Source organism: Phyllostomus hastatus, unplaced genomic scaffold, assembly GCF_019186645.2.
Source record: "Phyllostomus hastatus isolate PE091 unplaced genomic scaffold, TTU_PhHast_1.1 phas_scaffold_78, whole genome shotgun sequence".
Taxonomy (NCBI): Eukaryota; Metazoa; Chordata; class Mammalia; order Chiroptera; family Phyllostomidae; genus Phyllostomus; species Phyllostomus hastatus.
This window is the reverse complement of record NW_025334041.1, coordinates 56012701-56037731: the sequence shown is the minus strand read 5'-3', so window position 1 is coordinate 56037731 and position 25031 is coordinate 56012701. Positions and strand designations below refer to the sequence as shown.

At 36.2% G+C, this 25031-nt stretch overlaps 1 protein-coding gene across 1 annotated transcript in view; it reads left to right on the top strand.

Moving 5' to 3' along the window:
* Window positions 1-25031, top strand: part of GLI3 (GLI family zinc finger 3) — a 284734-nt gene that overhangs the window by 168194 nt on the left and 91509 nt on the right. The window contains exon 4 of the mRNA XM_045827801.1: window positions 82-187. Coding sequence (XP_045683757.1) covers window positions 82-187 — 106 coding nt within the window. The remainder of the gene's footprint in view (window positions 1-81; window positions 188-25031) is intronic.

Here is a 25031-nt window from a genome sequence, read left to right as displayed (position 1 = left end):
GACAGTATTGCAATGTTGCTTCATGAATTGAAATTCTGTTCCAAAGTGTTCCTTTTATACAGGTTGGACTTTCTTTTTCAGACCCTCCTCACCTGTTTCCTGCATTCCATCCTCCTGTGCCAATCGATGCAAGACATCATGAGGGGCGTTACCATTATGATCCATCTCCAATTCCTCCAATGCATGTGTAAGTATTAAAATTTTGCCTAGTAATGAAACAGAACAAAATACCAGCTTTTACTGTCTCAGAACTTTTTGTTTCGAATATGACTATTGTGTGTTGAAGATGTGAGAGAAATGTAGGGTTTACTTTTGAAATACAGCAAGCCTATCTGTACCTGGACACACTGAAACAAATCGCTAACATGTCCTGAAAAATGCCTGTCATACTAGGTGGCTGACAAGTACTTCCTATATATTTTGCTGACATGTGTTCTGTGGGTGTAAATACTAAATTAAAACATAGAGGACTAATGGAAGGCTGCCACACAAAATATGTATTTGGTTGAGAATGGGTTTGAAATTTTTAATGCTAAAATTTCTGTTATGTCAAAGTCCTGTCCTAGGTATCCCATGAATTGTAATGAAATTTCTATGGTAAATTTTCATAGCTCCTGTAGTGTGTATACCAATAGTTATCTGATTGATGGGAATGTCACCCAAACAAAATGGCAAGTGTGACTGAGCACTTATACAAAGATAAAAGGAAAGAGTAGTGGTGATAACATACATTAGAAAAGGAAGAAGAAAATCTTGTGGAAATAAATATTATCTTACTCAGTTTTGGTGAAAAGGAATAGTAGACTTGCAAACTAAAATATGTGTATGTATGTCTGTGTCTGTGTATATTTATTGTATTATCCAAAAACTGTCATATACTGTAATAAGTAGAACCATTTACTGGGAAAGGCTACTCCTTAAAAATGGATACATACACACACACACACACACACACACACACACACACATACACACACATTTAGTCATATGTAGTAATCACCCTTCATTCTGAGACAGTGAAGTGAGAAAAGTGTAAATAATACTTTGAAGAATAATGCTGGTTATTTAGATGGTAGATTGCATCTCCATAGCTATTAGTTATAGCTGTGTAATTACATATATGCCAAAGAAAAATGAAGTTGTTCTAAAACAAGTCCTCCTCTGTGAACAGAATTAATTGATATTAACAACCCTAACTACATGCCCAAGTACACATGTCATTTTTTACCAACAGTTTTTTGGATCCATCTTCCATTACTAAATTGTAATTTCAGAGCAAATTTGCCTCGAGGTAAGTAATAAATCTGTGTTGCAGACTTCTATAAGAAGTATAAGAGAAGTGGGTATTTATAGGGGGAGATAACAGAAACTTATGACTTATTTTCTCACTTTTCACTGGAACACAAGTATTTCCAGGGTTCTAAAGTCTGCTAAAAATAATATACTCAAGTAAACCAAGAGAGAAGGAAATTCCAAATTTTGGCTTAAACCTGCAACGTAATTCACCCGTGACACAGAGGTTTTGCATGGCTGATTCTCTCTGACTCCAGTCTCTGCAGTGATGTAGTAATTTAAATCAATTTTTCTATGGAATTTCAGAGTTTTTCACTCTTGTAAAGTCATGTTAGAGAATTTCAAAAAATGATTTTATGCAATTGGAGGAGCTAGTTCCTCTGGGTTCATTGTATTGTTTGCCTTGTAATTAAATTCAAATTTGAATTTATCAGTAAAAATCCCAAGTATTTGGTTCTTTGGCAGAGTTTAACAACAGCAAGCTCTCATAGAGTCCACACAATGTGTCTTAGTCCCTGATTGCTGTGCCTGTAGTATTAGTTCACTAGTGATAAAAAAAATACCACAAGATAATTTAGGTTGAGTTTGGAGAATCCTGGGGGCAGGGTTGCCTTTCAGATAATGACTGTTGAGCTAGAGTTTTTACAGGTTTTAGTGCTTCCTGCTTTTCCAGCCAAGCTTTAGGATTCTTTAGCAGCAGTTGATTAAATTGTCCTCCAAAGATTCATAATGTAAGGCTTATAGATAATACTGAGCCTCAAAAGAGTGCTGGAAGATTCTGAGGTGAAATGTCACTGTGGGTACAGAGTGTGATGAGAGTGGGTATCTGTGACCTAGCAGAGTCCTATCTGGAGACACTGAGTTGATGAAGGCGACACTGAGAAGCTAGCAGAAGCCACACCTCTGTGCCTTTATAACATGCTGTTTTCTCTGCATTGCCCTCAGTGATCTTCTGGCTCTATGTGGCAGGGTCCTGTTTAAACTCCAACCCTTAAAACCTCACCTTTGCTGGCTGGCTGTTCCTCAAAGTACCTTGCGTGTGCCTTTATTGTAGTGGGGTTATTGTAGTGGGGTCTTGCCTGGTTATTTATTGTTTAGTGGTCATCTCCTCTGTTAGTTTTGGGGACAGTGCCCAGCATTTGGCCAGGCTCTTTGTAAAAGGTGTTCGGGGGATACCGAATTTGTCTAGTCTGGTAGACAGTGGACAAGTAGTCACAGAGCTGGAATCACAGTACTGAGCTCCCAAATTCTTGCCATATAATTATATTATAGAAAATGAGATCAAGTGAGCTTACTAACCTTTTACAATAAATATTTTTAATTATAAAAAGACAAAATTTGTGGGTATTCTCATTATTTTGTATACATAATTGTTCTGGTGCTAACTTTAAAGATTAAATTATAAATCTTGAAAACAGGATTTATGTTGACAATAGAAATGCTCACAGATCTTTGTTTAGAAGGATGGCAGGCGCTGCAATAATTATGGTATTATATATTATCGTTAAAGATTCTATTGAAAGGTTTATAAATTGATCTTATTTTTAGATAAACCACCTTGTATTAAGGCATCAATGATACAGTGCAGAATTAAATTAAAATCTCATAAAATGAAATATGTTCTTTATTAGCTGTTTGACACTTAATTTGCCTCTGAATGAGTCGAGGAAATCACAAATTAACCTGCCTTTGTTTTTCCAACCATGGCTTATTAGATGTTAGAACAACTGCAGTTACAGCCTAATAATAGTCACTAAGCCTTATAAATGTGTGCACAAATATGTCAGTTTATGTTAAAGAACCCAGTGTGTTAAACAGAATGCCTTTAGATTACCCTGCTTATTCTCAGTGTTATTCCACAATTTATGGTTAGGCAGTGTAGATAAGAGTATAGAATCTTAATTTTCCTCAAATATAGTACTGACAATAATATTAAAATTTATTAGTGTTTCCTTTCTTAACTAAAATCATGAATTTAGATTCAGAAGTTATAAGTAGGACATGGAGTATTGTCTTTCCCTGAGTTATCACATAAAGATTGTCATATAAAATGCATAATCCTGCATTGTTTATTTAATCCAAGCAGTTTGAATATTAAGATACACTTTACATGAGGAACTTTCCCTTTTTTCCTGAAAGTTATTTTCCACTGAATGCACCAGGACTTATGCTCTCTCAAATAATTTGCTTTGACTACAGATTTGATATTTTATTGAGTCACATAGAAAATATATTAGTGTTTTAGAAAAAATACTGAGTACTTTTTATTATATTTCTGAGATTATTTGGAGCATTAATGACCAAACAAATCTATATTCACATAGTCTAGGCAGTAATTTTATGTGAATATTCTTATTTGTTTCTCTTCTCTATGTTTCATACTTTGCATTTTTTATTCCAGGACAATTCCTTGCATAGCTCCAGGAGGCAATATTGTATTCTATGGGAGTGGGTGATGCTGTAGGCTAAAAATTACTACTTGTTTTAGAATCTCACTTGGAAATTTAGACAATTAGAATACTATAACCTCCTTCCCAGAATAGAATGTATTTTCAAGTGACTACTTTCACACTAATGAAGAAAGGATTCTTTCTTTTGCATTTTGAGTATGTGTTTGTGCTTAAAATTTAGTGTTTGAACTAACATAAACATGCTTCCTCTTAAAAACCAAATATAGTGTATTTGTAGAGACCTAAAAATAAAGTTGTAAATTCAGCATTTATTTGGGATTTTCATTTGAGAAAAAAATCTTTTACATACAGCTTTTTAGAGCCAAGGTTTTCTCGTTTATGGACCAATATGAGTTGAATTTCAGAATGTCTGTTTTCTTCATATGAACTCTCCAATTCATTTTGCAAGGCAAGCTCCTTAGTTACTAATCCATTATAGTAATTCAAGCCCCACATACCTTGCCAGTTGAGCTGAGAGCTACCCTCATCTCATGCTGTGGATGTGAACAGTACTGTATCCCAAGCTGTAGGTGAAGCTAGCATTCACAGGCAGCCATCACATGTCACCATCCACTGTACTAATCCATTGTACAAAACCAGCTTCATCTTTTTCTCTTGGAGGAATAACACTCATGTTTTGTTCTACTTGGCAGCTCTTTCTTTCTCTTAGTTGAGTCAATGTGGTTCTTTTCTTTCCAAGGCTGCCTGACTTACTGAAATTATTCCACCTAAGTAAGAAGAGCTGTTCTTCCTAGTAAAAGTGGTTCACTTCTTGGCTCCTGGGGAGAAGACTTAGTTCACACTAAATCATTAATATTAGCTGTGAAATAGAGTGCACTGTAAATAGTAAGGCTCCCCACCCCCCCATGATTATGACTGCTTTTTTGGAAATAAGAGCAGAGAGATGAGTGGCAAGTTTGGAGTATGCATAAATATATTTTTTCCAGAGAGGAAAAGCTTCAAGAAAAGATGTATCATTATGGTAAAAGCTTAGAGAAAGAAAGAGTAAGTAGATGACCAGGGCTACTACTCAGTTCCCTCCCTCTTTTTTTCCTCCTTCCCTGGATTCAGGATCTTGCATGAACTAGGTATTATGCTTATTGAGAACTTATATAATATATTCAAAGGCAGCCTTCAGTCCATCCACCCACTTAAAACTTTGTGATGGTCTCATAATGCATATAATGATTTCCTTCTTTTCATTCTCAGAGAAGCCTCCAGTAAAGTTCAGAGATGAGCAGAGTCTTGCATTTGTATTTGGGAGCATAATTAGGTTGGAATATTTTAATAGTAGAATTTAAAATTAACATAGGAAATTTTCCCCCAGTGTTTGTCCACTACCATAAACATTATTAAGACTGGTAAAGTGTAATTTACATAACCAGATTACATCAAATACTGTATGTAATGCTGTGTAAACCCTTCTACCTCCCCCCAAAAGAAAAGAATCAACTAGATTATAATTATATCTCTTGAGGGCAAAGGTCATCTGTGAATATCTTTGCATTTCCTAGGCCAAGTCCATGCCGTACACATAGCAGTTCCTACATAAATATCATTTTCTTTCTTTTTTTTTTAAAAGATTTTATTTATTTATTTTCAGAGAGGGAAGGGAAGGAGAAAGAGAGAGAGAGAGAAACATCAATGTGCAGTTGCTGGGGGTCAGGGCCTGCAACCCAGGCATGTACACTGACTGGGAATCAAACCTGCGACACTTTGGTTCACAGCCCGTGCTCAGTAAATATCATTTTCAATGATGCTAATGGACTGTTGTTTTTAGGCCACTGCAGGATGACTGTCAGTGTCTTTCTTTTGTTTTGTTTGTTTACTTTTGCTGGAATGTATCACCTTAAGCCAATAAAGCTAGGATGCTTAAGACTCAAAATCAAAAGCTTGATTACTACCTAAGATAATATTAAAAGTACCTATTGCAGTGTCAGATGCTCTCCATTGCCAGATATTAAATCAGTTACTGGTTGGAAAGCAGGGTACTATTTAATGTACATCTATTGGTGCTTTCTGGGTTCTTCACATGGAAACGAAATAAATGGTAAGAGAAAAAAAAGAAATGAATAGATAATTAACACAAAAAAGAAATATTAGTGACCATAGCTGTGATGTGACATTTTTGAGTGCTTACTATGGTCGAGGCACAAATTTAGAGATTTTACATAATTATATAATATTTGTAGCAACCTTATGATGGAGTTATTATTATTAACATCATTGTAAAGACATAGAAGTCCTGATAAAGGAATGTTACACAGTGTAGGAGTAGGTCCTGCCATTATTTTAACCCAGGCATCAGATGTTATACCTCTTGCTCTTGGCTTCCATGTTCCGTTCGTAAAAATGAACATTGCAGACTTTGCTTCTCTAGTTTCTACTTTCTGGATGAGCACAAGGAATTCCAACAACACATTATAGGAAGTGTTCTGTCATTTAGTGCCTGTCATTTTCTTCTGCAAATTTCTAAGGTATTGATAGGTATGGCAGTGTGAAGAGGAGTTATAAAAAGCTTTTTGACCTAATATGCCTTTCTGTAGCCAGTCAGACATACATCAATGTTTGCTGCTGTAGAATTTCTGGCATCAAATAACTAAACAGTTTATATACCTACCTACAGTGAATGGTTTGATAAATTGTGATTCATCAACTTGGTAGAATATTGAATAATATTTAATCACATTTGAGATGACCAAGTTAAAATATGGGTAAAAATCAATGATTACAGCAGCTTACTCAGTAGATTGCAAACCATATTGGCCTACATCACAGCGTTCATCTACCTGGACCCTTCTTTCCTCAGATCCATAGCTTGCTCCCTCACTTCATACATTTTCCTGAACAGATGTCTTACCTGAGAGGTCTTCTATGAAGAACCATCTAATGAATAGGGGTTGGCAAACTCCGGCCTAAGAGCCAAATCCAGCCCATAGCCTGTTCTTGTTAATAAAGTTTTATTGGAACACAGTGATTCCCACTTGTTTACTATTGTCTATGGCAGCCTTAGCAATCAAGGGCAGATTAGTTGACACAGAGAATATGGCCCACAAAGCCTAAAATGTAAAGTTTGCTAACCCGTGATGTAAGATAACATCCCTTTTCCAGCTTATTCTTTTGTACTTGCTCTGCCTTATTTTTTTTCTCCTAAGCAATTGCCACTTTATTCTTATTATATTTTCTACTTTTAAGCTCTTATTCTCCAAAATTTTTATTGCATGTTATGGCAGCCTCCCCCCAAACATTTTGGTTATTGTTTCTCATGATAAACTGAAGAAATGTAAAGCCTGCCTAATTTTTAAGAACTACCTTAGATTAATTATACCTTTAGTTTGCTGTATGAATATGGAAATGTATGTGAGTTACAATTCCTAAACTTGAAACATTTTAATGAGCTGGTAACATAAATCCAAATCAACCAATACAAACTTCATTTTGCAGTAAGACACATGAAACAGATTAATTGTACTCAAAGGACATAATATTTATTTCTATTTTTTCAGTTTCTAATGACTGAAATACTGAATTTGGTCACCAGTTACAGAAAAAGTAGGCCCTAGTTACAGTGCATATAGAGTCTGAGCTCCAGCTTCTTGACTAAAATTCTTGTGTTCTTTGTGCTGCTCTCAGCAGGAAGGCTGGGAGCAGATAGTGACTGAAGGTATTTAGGGGCACGGGACCAGAAGCCTCTGGCTTTATAGAGCCTGCTGTCAAACCTGTTGTATGTGTACTGGACTGTAACAGACTTTTTTTCTTTGAGTACAATGCTTCTACTTATTCTGCTCATGTTAAGCCTGGCTTCAAAGAAAGCAGAAATATACTGCCATCATTTCATTTATTTTTAAAAATATGTGTTTGCAAAACTGAACTTGAACAGAATTTGCCCCAACTGGAAGGTACTTTCAGGTTAGGTTATATGATGGATACCACCCAAACTGAAGCTGCCTGCAGCTCTTCTTATGTGGCCAGCTCTCCTTCACTTAGGTAACAGAGCCCCATTTTTACGTCTAAACAAAGACATGCCATTTGCTCTAGTTGCACAGCTTGCTGTTCATTTCAGACCTTGTCTCAGAAGAACTAAGGCCTGTGACACAGGGCTGCCTGTCATTCATTCCTTTTTGTTATTTTTGCATCCCCACCCCTGCCCACAGTGAAATTCACACATCAAAAAATAAAATGCTAGGGGATTTGTTTCCAGGAAACTGCTTGCTAACTTTTTGAATCCTAAGTAACAGGTTAGCTACAGTCTTGCATATTTGGTGACCAAGCAAACAAAGCATACTAAAAGGAAATAACAAGAGAGAGGTCCTTTTTGGAAGTCATTCTCTTAGTCCTAAGTAGGGATGTTTTTGTAGAGTATTGACAACTATAGAAAAGAAATTTGAAAAAAAATCTTTACCATTTTTAGTTTTATTGCAATCTTAGTAAAAGAAATCAGAACAATATTGGAAATCAGTATATTGCAGTTGGATAAAAGTTAACAAATTAAATGGTTTATGGGTTCCATGTTTACCTCCTTTGTTAACCTAGCTGAATTAGTGACATTGCATGGATTCTTAACCCTGTGTAAAAAAAACATCACGTGTAATGCTGCATCTATATACTGCACCTCTACCTCTCTCTCTCTTTACATGCACAAACACATATTGCATACACACAAAGTAGGGAGAAAAGAATACAGAAAGAAAAGAAGTGGCAGGTCAGTAATGAAAAAATAAAGTCTGCAATCTAAAGCCATAGATTTTTCTAAAATTTAATCACCTAATACTTGGGGTCATGCCTCATCTCACATGTTTATAAGTTATATGTATTTAAAACCTCATACAGCTACAGAGAGATTACAGATCCATTAAAAAGTTCTCAGTTGAGGCCACTATAGAGAATAGGAAGCTTAGCTTCTGCCTAAAAATCTAAACTAATACCAGAATGAGTTGTGTATATAGTTGAAATTGAAGGCAATCTTTTAAAGGTTTACCTGTGAGAGTCCCTCAGCTCTAGTCATTCATACCTGTGAATTGTTCCCTGGGAGCCTAAGGTCACCCTCAGGTAGTAAGAACTCTGCCTGAGTTCAGTTATGCTAATTTAGCATATTAGGTCATCCCTGGGGCCAGACCAGGTTAGAGTGTGTCTTATGCTGCCTGGGAATGAGTTAGGCCAGTAATTTTCAACTGATGTGCCACAGGAATTTTTAAGACATGCAACACCTGACTATTTAGTTAGGAGCACTGACCTCTTTTCCCTTAGATTGTCCAATAAGAAAAATGATGACAGCCAATACAACAATAGCTGTCCTGTGTGGATGAATCAAAATTATACCCGTTTTTATCAGATCAGCAAAAATATATTTTTTGTTGTGCTGTGGAATTTTAATAATTTATGTGTGCCATGAAATGAAATAGGTTGAAAATTATTGAGTTAGGCACTAACTGGAGAACCATCCATACTCTTAATTATATTCAGATGATATCCAAATATTACCAAGTTCATCAAAAGTGAACAGTATTTCTATTATATGGGGGTGGAGGGACTGGGAGAGGCACTGGCACTTAAATGATCTGCCTCATTTACAAAACAAATCACCAAACTCTGTTGCTTGGATATGATTTACATTTTTAAGACAATCCAAAGAAAGCATGCCCAGTTTACTAAAATGCTTCATGCCTCTACTCTATTCAAAGTGATCTCTGGCTCCTCCATAGACCAGAATCCCTATATTCCTAGTCTACATTGCTTCCAACCTAAACTACATAAACCAGTGAAAGTTTTCAGAAGCAAATTCAAAATTGTAAGTCATTAGCAAAGGCAAACCTCAGACCTGTAAAGGAGACTTTGATTTTAAAAGGTTTTTCATATCGTAGTTGCCTGGGATATAACAGATTAATATTAGAATTATATTGAATTGTATTAATATTTATATTACCTAACATACTGGGTTTATTTAAATTAAGTATTCTGTGTATCTTTATTATTTTTAACACAGAATATTAAAATGTCTATACATATACCACTCATTTCTGTCCATTTTACTTGTGGTAGTCTCTATGTGCCCTTGGAATGAGTCAATAAAAGTTTGCATGATCTTCTTTGTTAATTGAAGTAGTTGAGAGGAAAAGGTCAGCCTGAAGTATTGTAATCTTGTTTTAATGATCAAAATATGCTCACCACAGACTTTGGATTCCAGGACTGCAGGTTATATGTAGTTACCAAATTAAGAGAAGAAGAGTCCAAGTCAATATTCCAGTAGAATTGGAGAATTGTGAGGTGAGGGTTGAAAGCAAAGGTCCCACTTCCTGTGTCTGGTTGCATTCATTAAGCTCTGTGGAGTGATTCTCTCCTAGTGAGATGATTCCCTGACTGACAATGTCACGTGATCTTTTTGAGAGAGAATTTGCAAAGTGTAAGTTATTGAGCATTCCATGAGTCTTATGTGGATGACAGGCTATGTGGATCTGACTTGGGCAGTTTTTCCATGCACTTGCAAAGGCCTTCCACTGATCTGAAGAACACTCAGAAGATACATTATACCTTATTTAATTTGGGTTAACTTCCCCACCTTTCCCCATCTCTTGACTGAGCAGACAGAACTTTTTATTTTGGTTATTGTTTGTTTTTTCTCTGTTTGTTGGGCAGAGGGAGGTATGTGGAAGTTGACTTGGAAGGAATGAAAAGTAGAGGGCACCCCCTGCATTTCCCCTCAAGTGTTTGGAGAGAAACGTTTCCTTTTCAGTCTGTTTGCTTTGCAAGGGTGTCCTCTGATGATGCCTTTATCTGAGGCCCCCACTGATGTCTCCCTGTACTCAAGCTTTAGAAAAGGTTATTGGCCCTTCTTTGTTTTCTTTGTTGAACTGTTTATGTTGCTTTCTTCCCACAAGGTTCTCTGGCCTTCTTCTGACAATGCTTTTCTGCATGAATTACATTCCTTCGAGCCACACTCTTGAAATTCTTCCAGTCCATTTGAATTTGGCCTGTGGGATTAGTCCAGAGCTTCAGCCTGCTGTGGGTCTCTGCCAAGCCAAGTGCTTGCTAAGTGCATGGAGACCTAAAGACATTCTGTAACCTCATTAGTGAGAGGGTAGTGCTTCATTCCAGGTTAATAACGTAGCTGCTGTTGAATAATCACTAGCTTTAAAATCACAGCTTTAAAATCACGGAAGGACACTACTAGTCATTTGGTTTTCTTCCAATGTGAATATGGCTATTAAAGGAGGGGAACTCAGGTTATTATACATATGCCCACTTCAATAATGAATCATCCTGGGCAAAGTGGGACAAGAGAGCATTAGCTCCATTTCAGTTAAATATACATTCAGAAGGAAATCTTATAATTTGCACAAAATATGTAGAAATAATGAACAACAATAATGAAAACTATTCAGATATCTTAATCATAGCCATTACATCTTCTTTTACATGTTTTTTCTGAAGTACTGTTTATGACAGAGATAGAGATGAACAATTAAACTAAGTAACTTATCAAATAAAAATTAAATATTTGTTATTTTGTTACAGGCATTGTTAAAACATTGTGAGACCACTATACAAAATTTAGGTGACTTAAGGGGAAAATTCTGTAAGTTCACCTGTTTTTACCCATTTTTTTGTGTGAGAATTTTGACTTTAATCAGCAGGTGGGGTGTACTGTACCTAACTGGGAAGCCTGAATGTATTAATAGTGTGCCTGGAAGTAGTTTTGACTTGGAACTTCCCAAAAGAGGACCAAACAGTCTGTTACAAATGATTGAACATACAATCAGTAGTGAAAATTACAGGTTTTTCCTAAAAGAACAGGCCCCAAACAGTGATTCTGGTTTCTTGGAATCCTCCTCTTTTCTTGCTGGGCCTGCTGTGAACTGGGCTCTTGGCATTTGATTTTTGTGAGCCCTAGGAACCACATACTTTCTGTGACTGTGTCTTGGCCAGTGTTCCCTTTAGCAAATAAATGCATTTACTCTGCGGGATCAAGGCTCTTCCTTATACAGGGAAGATTTGCCTGGAAGATGGGAATTAAACCTCTTTTGGCCAGAAGAGGCACTTCCTGCTTAGAGTGGGCTCTCAACAAGATCCCCCACTGAGCCAAAGCACAGCTGCCAGGATACTTCCTGTAGAACACAATTAAACTTCCTCAGGAGTAGGACTGGAATGTAGCTTTGCTGAATAATCACCTCTGAGCATACCTGCTCCGCACCCAAGATGGTGTTGATTGCATTAGCCAATGATAATGCTTTTTTCTGGCTTTCAAAGTTATCTTTCCAGAAAATTTAAACATCACTCTTGGCACATAGCTGATGATCCTATTAAAGCCACTTTATAAGCTATTTCTGTAATAAAAGTGGGCCTCAGTTAAGATTCAATCTCAGCTCTGCCATAAATCCGCTAGATCCTTGAACACTTTCCCTGGCCTCTCTGGACCTCCTTGTTTTCAACTGTGAAATGAAGTAGCCACATTAAATGATCTGACTTTAATAACCCTTAACATGGCATAGTTATGGGAAGGTTTAGGTTTGTTGTTTCTATTTTTTCCTATATATGGATATTTGTAAAAGGAGTCTATGAAAATATTATGGCACTAATACATACATGCACACGTGCCATTTTTTTCTTTTCTGCCCCCTTTCATTCTATGAAGATCTGCCAAGTCTTGCCCAAATGCTGTTCCTCTCTCCTTCATTCTTCCTCATATTCCCCATATAACACTGCACATCCTTCCTTAGTCACCAGTGCGTAGAGCTGACAGGTACTACCTGGGCTATTTGAATATCATTCACACAGGTTTCCATTGGCATGAAAAGATAACTTGAAAACCATACCATCTGTTCAACTAATGGCATCAACAATGCTAACATATAATATTTAAGCATACATGCACATATATGTAGTTGGTTTGAGGTGATTTTCCTTTGTTTTTAAAATCATAGACTGGGTTTGAATCCAGCTTAGGTATTTACTATCAGATGACTTACTCTGTCCCAGCCTATTTCATTATTCAATTCCAATTTACATGATGAATTCAAAGAAGGAGCATATAGGTGGCACTTAACACAAATCTGTCATATCATAGGTATTTGATAAATGACTGAATTACCCAATATGTATTTATTATATTACCATATTTAAGTCATCTATTTTAAGTTGTACATTCTTTTTTCACCTTTTAACATCTCTGAAATTGGAATGTATGTTACAGTCTGCAGTGTTTTATGATTACTGTTGGTGAAGTGTCAGTCATGGGGAAGTTTTGGGTATCTCTCAATACAATTATTTTGCTGATATCTTTCTTTTTGTGCAAGTACATCTGAAAGAGTTTTTAAAATAATTATAAATTGCAAATTGAAAGTGATAAGGAAGTATTGTCATTTTTAGTGGTATGAAAAATAATGGTGCATTTTTAAATCAGTAGCATCTTAGCTTTGATGAAATACAGTATAGATCATATGTATTGTGTGTGTGGGGGGGTTGTAATCAGGCAAAAAATGATCTCACTGTCAAGTTTTTTCCCCCTAAGAGCCCAGCTAATTTTTCTTAAATATTGTAATAATGGACCTAGTTGCAGGACTGTAAAGTTAAAATGTAAAGAAAATGTTTTCAAAATGTTATTGCTGCCTAAATTGTAAAAAATAGAAAAGGAGGACAACTTTAGCCTGGAGCAGTATAAAGAAGGGAAGCATGTACTGCATGCTGGTTATGTTGGTATATTTGTGCAGATGCATAGCACAGGCTCTCAGAGGGTAAGACTTCATGATTAATGGTGTTTATTCTTGACAGAATCCTCCTTTATTTATCTGCAGTACAGTTCAGCGATTTTATCAGGCACCTGAATGAAAAATATTCAGTCATACCAATATTGCAGTGTAAATTGAGTAGAGTCACTTTTTATTATATCTTTTCGCCTTATCATCTGCACAGTAATTTTCTAGCAGAGGTTTGATATGGAAAGGCTGGATTTAGCTGTACTTGACACAAAGCTTCTTCAATTTCCCCTAAAAGTTTAGACTGCTCTTAGAAATTGTCTCTGTGTGTGTGTGTGTGTGTGTGTGTGTGTGTGTGTGTGTGTGTAATATATAAACCCTCTCTCTTATCCAAGCAATTTCAGGATTGAAAGAATGAAGATAAAATGAATAAACCTGGATGGGAGAAATGTTAAATAAAAACATCTAATAGCTCTGAACTCACTGGTAAAAGCTTCTTTAGTGTTTAAGCTGTGGCTTAGTACTGAGCCTTTTGCATAGCTATGTGGCCCCACTTTCTTCTAAACAATTGGCCATCTATATCCAATCAGCATACAGCCAAACACTTTCATTCTTCTGGGAGTAATATCAAAGTTGGAGTTCAGCTGGTATGGGGCGGGATGGGGGGTGCACTGATGATGGCAATGTCATGTAAGAAAGAGGAAAAAAGGGAAGAAGAAGATTTTACTTGTAGGATACTCAGGTAAAGTGTCACTAAGTTTTAAACAAGCTATTGAAGTAACAGACTTTATAATACTAATTGTAATAAGGGACCAATGCTGGACAGGGACAAATGGCTTAAATCATAGAAAACATTGAATTTTAGGACCAAAGGGGATTTTAAACCTGATGGGTGAAATGGAGACCATCTTGTTCAAATCCTTACATTTTACAGATGAGAAATGTAAACCCCCAAAAAGTGTTTACAGCAAGTCTGTGGTCTTCTGAACAGGCTTTCCAGTGGTAATATGATCAAGTAATTCTGGCACACCATTTCATTTCCTGTCAGTGAAATCTATCCTCACTGTGGATCAGAAGACTTGCTTTCTCTATGAAAGAGGGAGTGCAGTAGAAGACTGTGTGGTTCCTTTCCAAGTGGCCAGACTCATTTCAAGCAAAGTTCTCTGAAGCTACAATAACAGTAACTCTAAGAAAATTATCTCTTTTTATGGAAGTTAATGCTTCTTTTCTATTGAATAATATTGACGGCTTGTTCCCCAGTACATTAGATATATTCCTTTTCCATATTTGATTTGTTTTGAAAAATTCTGACACCCTCTCAAAGGGTTTAAAATTCTGGAATATTGAGAAGTGTGCTTGGAATATAAAGTCTTAGTTAACATGTAGTAAAGGTCTATGAGGTCTACTTCCACTTAAATCTAAAGACTGTTACTTAAAAAGGCCACTATTTTCACCTTTAGTAGGACAGAGGCCCCTGGCAACCTTGGTGATTATATTCTGGAGGAGAGCTATTTAGACAATTAATAGTAGTTAGATAATTAATAATAGTTCCATGATGGACATCATTATTATCACTTTTTTAAAAAGTTTCTTTAGTCCTGGACAGCTGGCTCATTTGGTAGGAGCACCGTACCATACACCAAAAGGTTACGGGTTCGATTCCTGGTTAGGGCACATGCCTGGGTTGCAAGTTCAGTCCCTGCCTGGTTTGGGTGTGTACAGGAGGCAATTATCAGTGTTTCTCCCCCCACCCCCAACTCTCAAATCAATAAATGTATTCTCAGGTGAGAATTTTTAAAAAAGTTGATTTAAAGAATGAGAGAAAATATAAGTTAGATATCTTGCCAAGGATCACAAGAGACAGCTCAGAAAAACTAGTCAGTAGTTACTCGTAATAATAATTATGAGGATTATGATGATAATGGTAATAGTGAAGAAGTTCACACCAGCTCCTTGAAGACTGCCATTGTTAAAGGATTTATTCTATCGAGTTGGTTCTTGAAGTTACATTTACAAAATATAAATTAATAACAGAAGCCTCATACTCTTTCTGGCTCAGAATTCCAGATGCACTGTGTCTTTGAAACAAGTATTCTCTGGACCACCTGTAAGAGGACTCAACTGTTCGAACCTAACTTCTTATTTTTTATTATTTCCACTCAATATCTGAAGCCTCTTCCTGGGAGATTTCTCACTTAAACAACAGATCCTGGCATGAGACTCTTTAGATTTTATTTATTTATTTATTTATTTATAAATTTAACATGTCATTTTTCTTTTTTTTTTGAAAGATTTTATTTATCTATTTTTAGAGAGGGGAAGGGAGGGAGAAAGAGAGTGAGAGAAACATCAATGTGTGGTTGCCTCTCATGAGCCCCCCGCCAGGGACCTGGCCCACAACCCAGGCATGTGCCCTAGACTGGGCATCAAATCAGCAACCCTTTGGTTTGCAGGCCCACGCTCAATCCACTGAGCTATACCAGCCAGGGCATACTCTTTAGATTTTAAAGATGACTGTTTATCTTAAATTGTTGAGATTTCCTGGCAACTGATATAAGCACAGGCTTGTTTAGCTAATTATGTCAGCAATTCTAATCTACCCTTGTATGTACTTTAGGGTCTGCTTTCTTTATACCTGGTGGTTATCATAGCACAAATCCAAAAGTTCCTAAAAGGATGTCATGACTGATAGGACCATATTGGAGAACATAACATCTAAACAAACAAATATCACATTTCCCAGGAGTTACTGTTTTTTTAATCCTTATCCAAGGATATGTTTATTAATTTTTAGAGAGAAAAGATCATGGGGGGTTGGAGAGAGAGACATTGATCCATTGCCTCCCATACATGGCCCAACTAGGAACTGAATGAGCAACCTAGGTATGTGCCCTGACTGGCAGTTGAACCCACAACATTTTGATGTACAGGATGATGCTTCAATCAGCTAAGCCACGCAGCCAAGGGCACATACTTCCCAGAAGTTTTCTGGATACCTGTAATTCATGGGACTTTGTAATTTGCTGAGTTACTTGACACTACCTTTCTATTTTTTCTATGTTTTCTTTTTGGAAAAAGTAATTTTTTTGTTATTTTGACTCACTTTTGGGCAGAGGGATTGGTAATTCATCAAATTCTGAAAAATAGGATCTACTAGTATGCGTGGAAAATTGGTGGGAATGTCAGAGAAATCAGACTTAGAGACGTTTGTCCCCTCTCCATTTTTTTCTTTTCTCATGGCAGTGAAGTTTTGAACTAAAACTACAGAATAACCATGCCCTTGAATTTACGTTTTAGAAAGAAAAAAATCCCATTCATTTTACTAAAGATCCAGTGAAGCTACTAACCTCTTTGTTTTGTTAGAAGAGGTGGGGTGGGTGCTCTTAGATACCTAAAATGGTGTCAAATAGCTGAACCCATCCTGGCTCCAGAACTATTAATAATACAGGGTGCTGAGGAAATGCATACACAGGGAGTTGGAGAAAGCAAGGTGACTTTGGCCTTAACCAGCCCCAGAGCTCTAGTAATAGCATCAGTAGGAATGAGCTAGTTGGTTGAAGAGGCCAATATACTAAGAACTTACCATCTGACAGGTATCAGGCTGAAGGCTTTGTGTATACCTTTTTGTCAAAAATTAAATAGGATAGCACTATTGCTTGACCATCTAGGTCTAAATAGCCTTGTAGCAAAGCAGGTTTTGAAAGATTCAGTTTACCCAATACCATAACTAAGTGTGAGATCTTGGGACTCTGATGTATAGAATAGCTGATGAAATGAACATAAGTGCACACTCCTTGCCACAGGAAATATGGAGGAGAGTAAGACAGGAGAGCACACCTTCTCACCCCCCCCCCCCATCGCCTGCCTAGATAAGGCTGGAGAAAGAGTGTCCAAAGGAAACAGGTAACTATTCAAAGGGAACAGTTTCTACTATTTCAGGGAAAGAAGGGAGAAAGGACTGTGCCTGTCTCAACTGCAAACCAGTTGGGAAGCTCTCTAGAAAACAGGAGCCCATGAAGTGTCCCACAATCTGACCACTGTGGTGAGCTTTCAGTCTTTTCATCTTCAAGGTGCTGAGTTAGGGGAAGATTAGCAACTGCATATCTGAATTTCTCTTCTAAACAACCACAGTTGTATTTTCATTAAGGTGGTAGGTAACTCTGTGGAATTTGTAAAGAAAGGCACAACATATTAGTTCTTCTAGTAATTAGTCCTTATATTTATATTAATTATATATAAAATATTAACCATATATAACATGTTATAAATATGATATATAAACTATATTAACATATGACAAACATATTAATCATATTAATTAAAAAACTTACATGACCAATTTTTAATTATTTTTATTTTTCTCACAGACTGTAGTAATTGGGGAAGGAGAAAAAGATGATTTCTGTTATACATTGCAAACAGAAGGGTATCTTTGTATGGAATATTTGGATTCCATTTGTACAACAAAAGAGGCCACAAAAATAATAAATTTGAATATACTCTGTGCCTATGGAACTAAAATATTCAAAACTGATGACAAGTTATTTAGAAACTGGTTTGTTAACTGCCATTTGGATCAAGGATATTGCCTTCTCCACCAGTGCTCTCTATCTCTGCCTTGTTTCTAAAATGTTGAATACACAAAGCAGGCTTCTTTATACAAGTCTGAGTTGGGACAGAGGGAAGATGCACTGTAGTCATTTAGCTCCAAGTGCTTATTTGAACCAGTAGTATGTTTGTTAAGAATTCTTTTTAATAACAGTGCATTGCATGTTGTAGTTATGGTGAATGGGCTTTCTTTTATATTTGTTTTTTTTTTTTAATTTTTTTTTAAGATTTTATTTATTTATTTTTAGGGAGGGAGGGAAGGAAGGGGGGGGGGAGAGAGAGAGAGAGAGAGAGAGAGAGAGAGAGAGAGAGAGAGAGAGAGAGAAACATCAATGTGCAGTTGCTGGGGGTCATGGCCTGCAACCCAGGAATGTACCCTGGCTGGGAATCGAACCCGGGACACTTTGGTTCCCAGCCCGCGCTCAATCCACTGAGCTACGCCAGCCAGGGCTTATATTTGTTGATTATTTTCTTGACCTTGAAATCTTAATTTATTAATGTAGAGTTATATTTACAGTACAGAATAGAGATACCTTTTGTCAAATTATTTTTACAGTCCTCTTAGGAAGAAATAAAATCAGTTTTAGCCATAGACAATTGTATCACTCTTACAATACTTGCATGACATTGTATGGTTGTGAAAGTACATGACTGACATGTATTGTGAACATGTACATGGCTTTGTCCTTTGATTGGCTTAGCAGGGACTTTCCTCCCCTAAAATTAATACACAGCAGCCTATCTTCCATAGTTTACTTTGAATTTAGACTAATGTGTCAACTAGACAATCTTTGTCTGACAGCATAAATATCATAAATAATGGTATTTTTTAAAGTATCAATATTTTATAAATTAAAAAATATAAGTGTATATCTATTTGATTTTCAGAACTTAATAGAAATGGTTAACACCATTGTGGACATACAAAATGTATGTATGCTTTTTAAAAAATTGGTAATATATGGTATACATAGAAAAAAACACACAAAATATACACATGCAGTTCTACGAATTTTAATGAATCATTAGAGGTAAAACCTGTAACCATTAGCTAAGTCTAGAAACAGAACAATTGCCAGCACCACAAAAGTCTACCAGCCCAAAGGTAAACATTTTCCTGATGATTCTAATGCTAAAGTTTAAATTTGTCTGTAACTTGAACTTAATACAAATAGGATTGTACTCACACACTATATTACATTCTTTTGTGCAAGACTTTTTATTACTCAGTATTACATTTGTGAGGTTTTTTCACTTTGTAGTTTGTTCATTTTCTTAGATATTTACTATTTCATTGTGTAAGTTATTTACACATTCTAATGTTAATAGATATTTGGTTGTTTCCAATTTTAATGTGAATGAATAATGATGCTCTGAATATTCTAATACATTGTGACACATGTTCATACATTATTGTTGGGCATATAAGAGGGAAAGGGATTGCTGGATCATAGGTTATACATCAAGTAGATAATGCCCAATTATATTCTAAAGAGGTTATGCCAGCTTACACTCATATTGTTTGAGAGTTCCTATTGCTGCAAATCCTCAACACTTATCAGTCTTTATAATTTTAACCATTGCAGGGGATGTTTAATGATAACTCATTGTGACTTTAATTTGCACTGCAATGATAAATGATGTTTATGTACAATTTGTTAAAAGATATTAGGAAAACCTTTTAATATTAAAAGCAAAAGTATAATTCAAAATGTACTTTTATTTTGGCTATGTTAGAAGAGCATAATGCCTGAAAAAGTGCTGGAACTAAATATGTTAAAATACTGACACTGGTTCAATCTGGATAGCATGGATATAGGGAATGATTATTTTTTTTAAATCTCTTAACTTTTCCATGGTTATAAACTCCTTTTATATTCAGATATAAATAGAAAAAATAAGGAAGTCATTGTCTAAACCTCTTGAAAAAATGTTTATCATTAAAGCAAATATTTTTCCTCTCTTTTTCTTTTCTTTTTTTTTTTTTGTTAAAGAATGCAGCCATAACCCTTAAATCCTCCATGTAAAAAAATAATTCAGCACCATAGTGTTAGTGTGTACATTAGGCAATGTTTTAACCTTCACCTTTAGTGGTCACTTCTAACCAAATCATATTTGTATTTTGTAGCACAGTATACATTCCATGTTTTTCATAACCAAGATGTATCCTGGAAGCCTCCTCTTGGTGGTTTTTGACTGTGTTGCTCATCAGATAAAATTTGCTCTTGTATACTCTTTATAGTTGTATACCATTCACCCCATTTAACTATATACTCTTTGAGAACAGAGAGCAAATGACCATATATTATATTTCTTGAAAGCCCCAACTGCTGAAATCATAACTGATTCTTAGTAAATGGATTTTCAATAAAATGTCCATTAAATAAATATGTTCTTAAAATAGTCATCTGTTTAGTTATGCAGGTAATTTTTAAAAATTGAAATCTAACATGATAACTTTATAAAAAAATAAATTCAAAATTCATGGAAACTATAATTTACCTACAAAGATGATAAAAATGGAAACCCTTTAAAACTGAACCATCTTATCCTGGCAGCTTAAAAGAATAGATATTTACAAAGGAGTGAATGAGGTTAAAGGCCCCAAAAGTGATCCTAAAGTCTAGTCCCTAGGACTAGCGAAAGTTGGAAAAGATTACTACCCCTAACCTGAAGGTACAAACAAATTGATTCATTGATGGCTGGATCCGAGGAAGAGGGGTCATGCTTTTGGAACAGTGGTCATAGGAAGAGGGATGCCACTAGCAGATCTTTAGCTACAGAGAATAAGTTACTGAAATAAATATCCCTGATTGCTCTTCTCTCCACTGCCAGCTCCTTCCAGTGCTTCTCATTAGTAGAATCCAGAGGAAAAATGAGCCAGCTGATTTACACCCTAAAGACCAGCCTTTCTGGGCATGCATTGATTCCCAGGTGAAGGATAGTAATTGGAAAGTAACTGGCACAACCCTGAGTACGTTTAAGGGTCACATGATTATTCTGGGGCAAAGGTTATCTGGAAGTTCACCTTAAATGAAGGAAAAGATGAAGTCCAGGATTGTGCAGATTTCTTATAGTGTTTATTTTAGTGTATTAGCTGTGGACATTTTAGTTGTTTCCTACATTGTATGGAAAACAAATTTTTATTACAAATTTTGGGTTATTAAAACTGTGACTATTGAGTAATTTATTAGTTGGTTAAAAGTACATTATAAGGGATACTTCCTCTGATCTCTGTTAGACCAGTACTTGAATATGAAGAGTGTCTACTTGTTATGGAAAGAACAAAGTTAAACAGAAAATAAATTTGTTATATAAAAAGACAACATTTCATTGTTCTGGTAGTTGGAGCCCTCATGCAAATGTGAGGGGTATTGTATACATTTCCAGCATTCTAAACAACATGAATGAAAGCAAGTTGTAATGATTCAATATACAAACCTTGTTTAATATTCTCATAATGAGTCATGCAAGTGATTAAATACTGTGATTTTAATCTTGGCATTTTAGCAACCCAATAAGATAGATGAAAAGGCAGTAACAAATTAGATTATGTAATCATATTTCATTCTAACTAAGAAGGTATTCTCTGCAATGTGTTTTTGAAGTTTATCATAGCATAATGTTAAAAATGCTCTAATAAGAATCTTCTACTGTTTTCTTCATAATCTATTTTCATGACCTTTTAAAAATATCTGAAGTTAAATTATTTCCATAAACAAACACACAACTTCACATTACTTTATTGTCTTTTGGGAGAGCATCAACCATAATGTCCACCTTCTTTTCTGAAATTCTACTTCATTTTCCAACATTGAAACAAATGACAGCCACTCATTAGGTCTTTATGGCCTTGGAGAGACAAATGGGTGAGAGCTATATGAGGGATATGAACCCTGAGCGGACATGCTGGATCCACACTCATGTTCCAAGATGCAGAGGTAATGGAACAACCCCTCATCCCCACAGTTGTGCTCCGGCAGCCCAGACAACCCTCTACAGCTGGGGCATCTCTGGTCCTAGACTAAAGTTGATGTGATTTAGTTTAGAGGGTCATAGTCATATTTCTACACTCTTTGGCTACAACATAAAAGACATGGAATCTCTGTACTTGGAACAGTTCTATGTTTCATAGTTCTTTACAGCAAGTTTCTTGTGCTTTTTCTCTCCATGGTCTGTGCTGTCCTTCAATGATTGAGTTTTGTCCAGCCCTAGAACACAGAGAGAAAGGAAAGCTACAGGCAGAGGAAATCATGAGAGGACAATAGCAACCCTCAAATTATGTATCTTCTAAAAATATAAACCAAGAAATAGACACATATGTTTTTTCTGGTGCTACTGTAACCTTCAAATGAAGGTTTTTAGCAAGCTTGACAAATATTTACCAGGTCAAGTTTATGTGGAAAATTTTATGGCTGTCTTCCCTACAACTTTCACCTCCTTTTCCTACTGTAGAATTCACCCTTCTGGTCGTAATCTTGAATGGCTGTTGTGCATACCAATAAACACACATTTACCTATTAAATTAAAGAGGTAAACCTTCCATCTCAAATTTGCTTTATAGTGAAAAAAAAATTGACAAATGATCTAGCTTCCAGACATTTTCTGGTAGCTCTCTTTAGGTGATATTAAAGCAGCTTTATTGAAAAGCTATAATTTAGATATATTTACATCCATTGTCAGGTGGTGCTGGAGCCATTAGAGTTCAAGGTCGGGTGCTGAGCTTTAGTGTCTTAGAAACTAATTTTTGTCGGGCTTCAGCACTAGAAGAGTGTCATCCTTAGCCAACTCACAACAGCCTGATATAGAAACGGAATTAATCATTGATCAACTTCCAGTGAGAAACTGAGCAGCAAGGAAACTGAAACAACATATAGACACCTGTTTGCTAAGTTTAGAAACACACACACACTTGAAACTTCTGTTGGATGGTTCTCACAACCCCAAGGATGTCAGCACTCATTTACTGAGTGCTGAGTGCCGGTCATTGATGGCAGCCCTGTAACAGGGCTGTTATTGTTCTATTTTGTGTTATCAGGGAACTTATGCTATCAGGCAACTATCACTGACACAGTGGTGCCTAAATTCAAATCCAGTTCCTTCAAAACTCTTGTATCTAATTACCTAGTTACTGTTCTTTTTTTTTTCATCCTCACCTAAGGACATGTTTTGTCGTTGTTGTTGTTGTTGTTTTTTAAAGAGAGAGTGAGAGAGGAAGAGAAATTTCAGTATGAGAGAGAAACATCTATCAGTTGCTTCTCATACACTCCTGACCAAGGACCACACCCACAGCTTAGGCATGTTTCCTGACTAGGAATCAAACCTGTGACCTTTTAGTTTATGGGACGATGCTCCAACCAACACAGCTACACCAGCCAGGGCCTGAGTTTCTGTTCTTAATGTGGTTTTATAATTTTACTAAGGGGGGTTGCCTGGCATTTCCAAGGGGGTGCTTCAGAAGCACTGGTAGATAGGGGAGCAAAGCATACGATTAGCTTTGAAAAGAAGGTTCCAATATTTCAGTGTTTGAAAATCACATAGTATGCTGTATATGCCATTCCTAATATGCATGTGTGTGTGTATATTTTTGTATGAGTATATATGTCTGTATTATGTATATGTATAGATTAGAAGTGGACTATATTACCATAGTGTATGATATATGTGAAAAAAATAGTGCTGTTGAATACCAGGCTTAATTCATGAGGCTTTACTCATATTTACTTGCCAAGACCCCTACAAAGTAGGTATCTTCCATGTTGGATCCTTAAGGACAACGAGAGGGTAGGTGTGGTAGCTGAGGTTGCACAGCTGCCATCCACGTCAGTTCCCTTTCAGAACCCAGGCCCTTTATGGTACTACTTCTCTAGTGGTCTGTCTCACCTGTCTCCAGAAGTCCTAATGACCCCTTACTGGGTAACTGGTACTAAGCAATTTGCTATTCATGTCCTGGGGATGGCAGACTTTGAACCAGATTGTTTCTTTCTTTAGGGCAGTAGATTAATTTACAGCTTTCTTACTTGCATTCCTGTCTGAAAGCACGTCTCACTACCTTATTTAGAACTAGATGATCCACTATTTCTTCAGCATCATCTCTTTGGAAGTGGCATGTGTAATTATGGCATTCCCAGAGTGGGTAAAGTTTCCTAACTTTATCTCCAGGAGGAATCAACTCTCTTCTCTGGTGTTACTTCTTACTGGTGTTTCTGCTAGGGAAGATGTGACCAGATTTTGATTGCTTCTCATGGCAGCTCCTTCAATAGTTATCTTCAGTCTTCTTGTGGAAACAGGTCTAATGAGAGTGAAGGCCTGGGTTCACACATCAGACATCCACAGACTTGAGAAAACTGTCGGCCATTACGTTCCTGGCTTCCATGCATGTTTGGGTTCTGACTGACCAATTCCAACCTCTATGATTTTTTTTAAAGATTCTACTTTATTTACCTTTACAGAGAGAGAAAGGGAAGGAAAAAGAACTTTCTTCGTGTTCTAGATGCTGATTTTTTTCCCATGTGTGATTCTTCAAAATGGACTCTATGCCTCTAAAATTTTTTACTACCCTTCTTAATTCTGGAATTTCAGAAAAATAAGTTTTCAATTTTTGTATAAACTGGAAGTAAAAGCAAGTATGAAATACTATTGCCTTCACTGATTTTTAGTTCATATTGTTCAGACCCATTTTGTAGTGGATCACAAAAGCTTATCTAGGAGACACCATCTCATGAATTTCTTGAAATGTCTACTTTCTACATCTTTGCTGCACTGATCTCTCATCATATATCTACAAATAAGTTTATACTTTGTAATAATTGTTTTTAAACCAGATCAGAAGGTTGATTTTCCTTTCTGGTAGAAATGAACTAATGAATTAGAGTATCCCCTGTGCTCTAAAGTAGCAACACATTTAAATAGAGCTTAGAATTTAATAATAGCACAGAGCTAACTTGATTTGTAGTAAAAAGCTAAAACAGGATACACTATTAGGTTATAC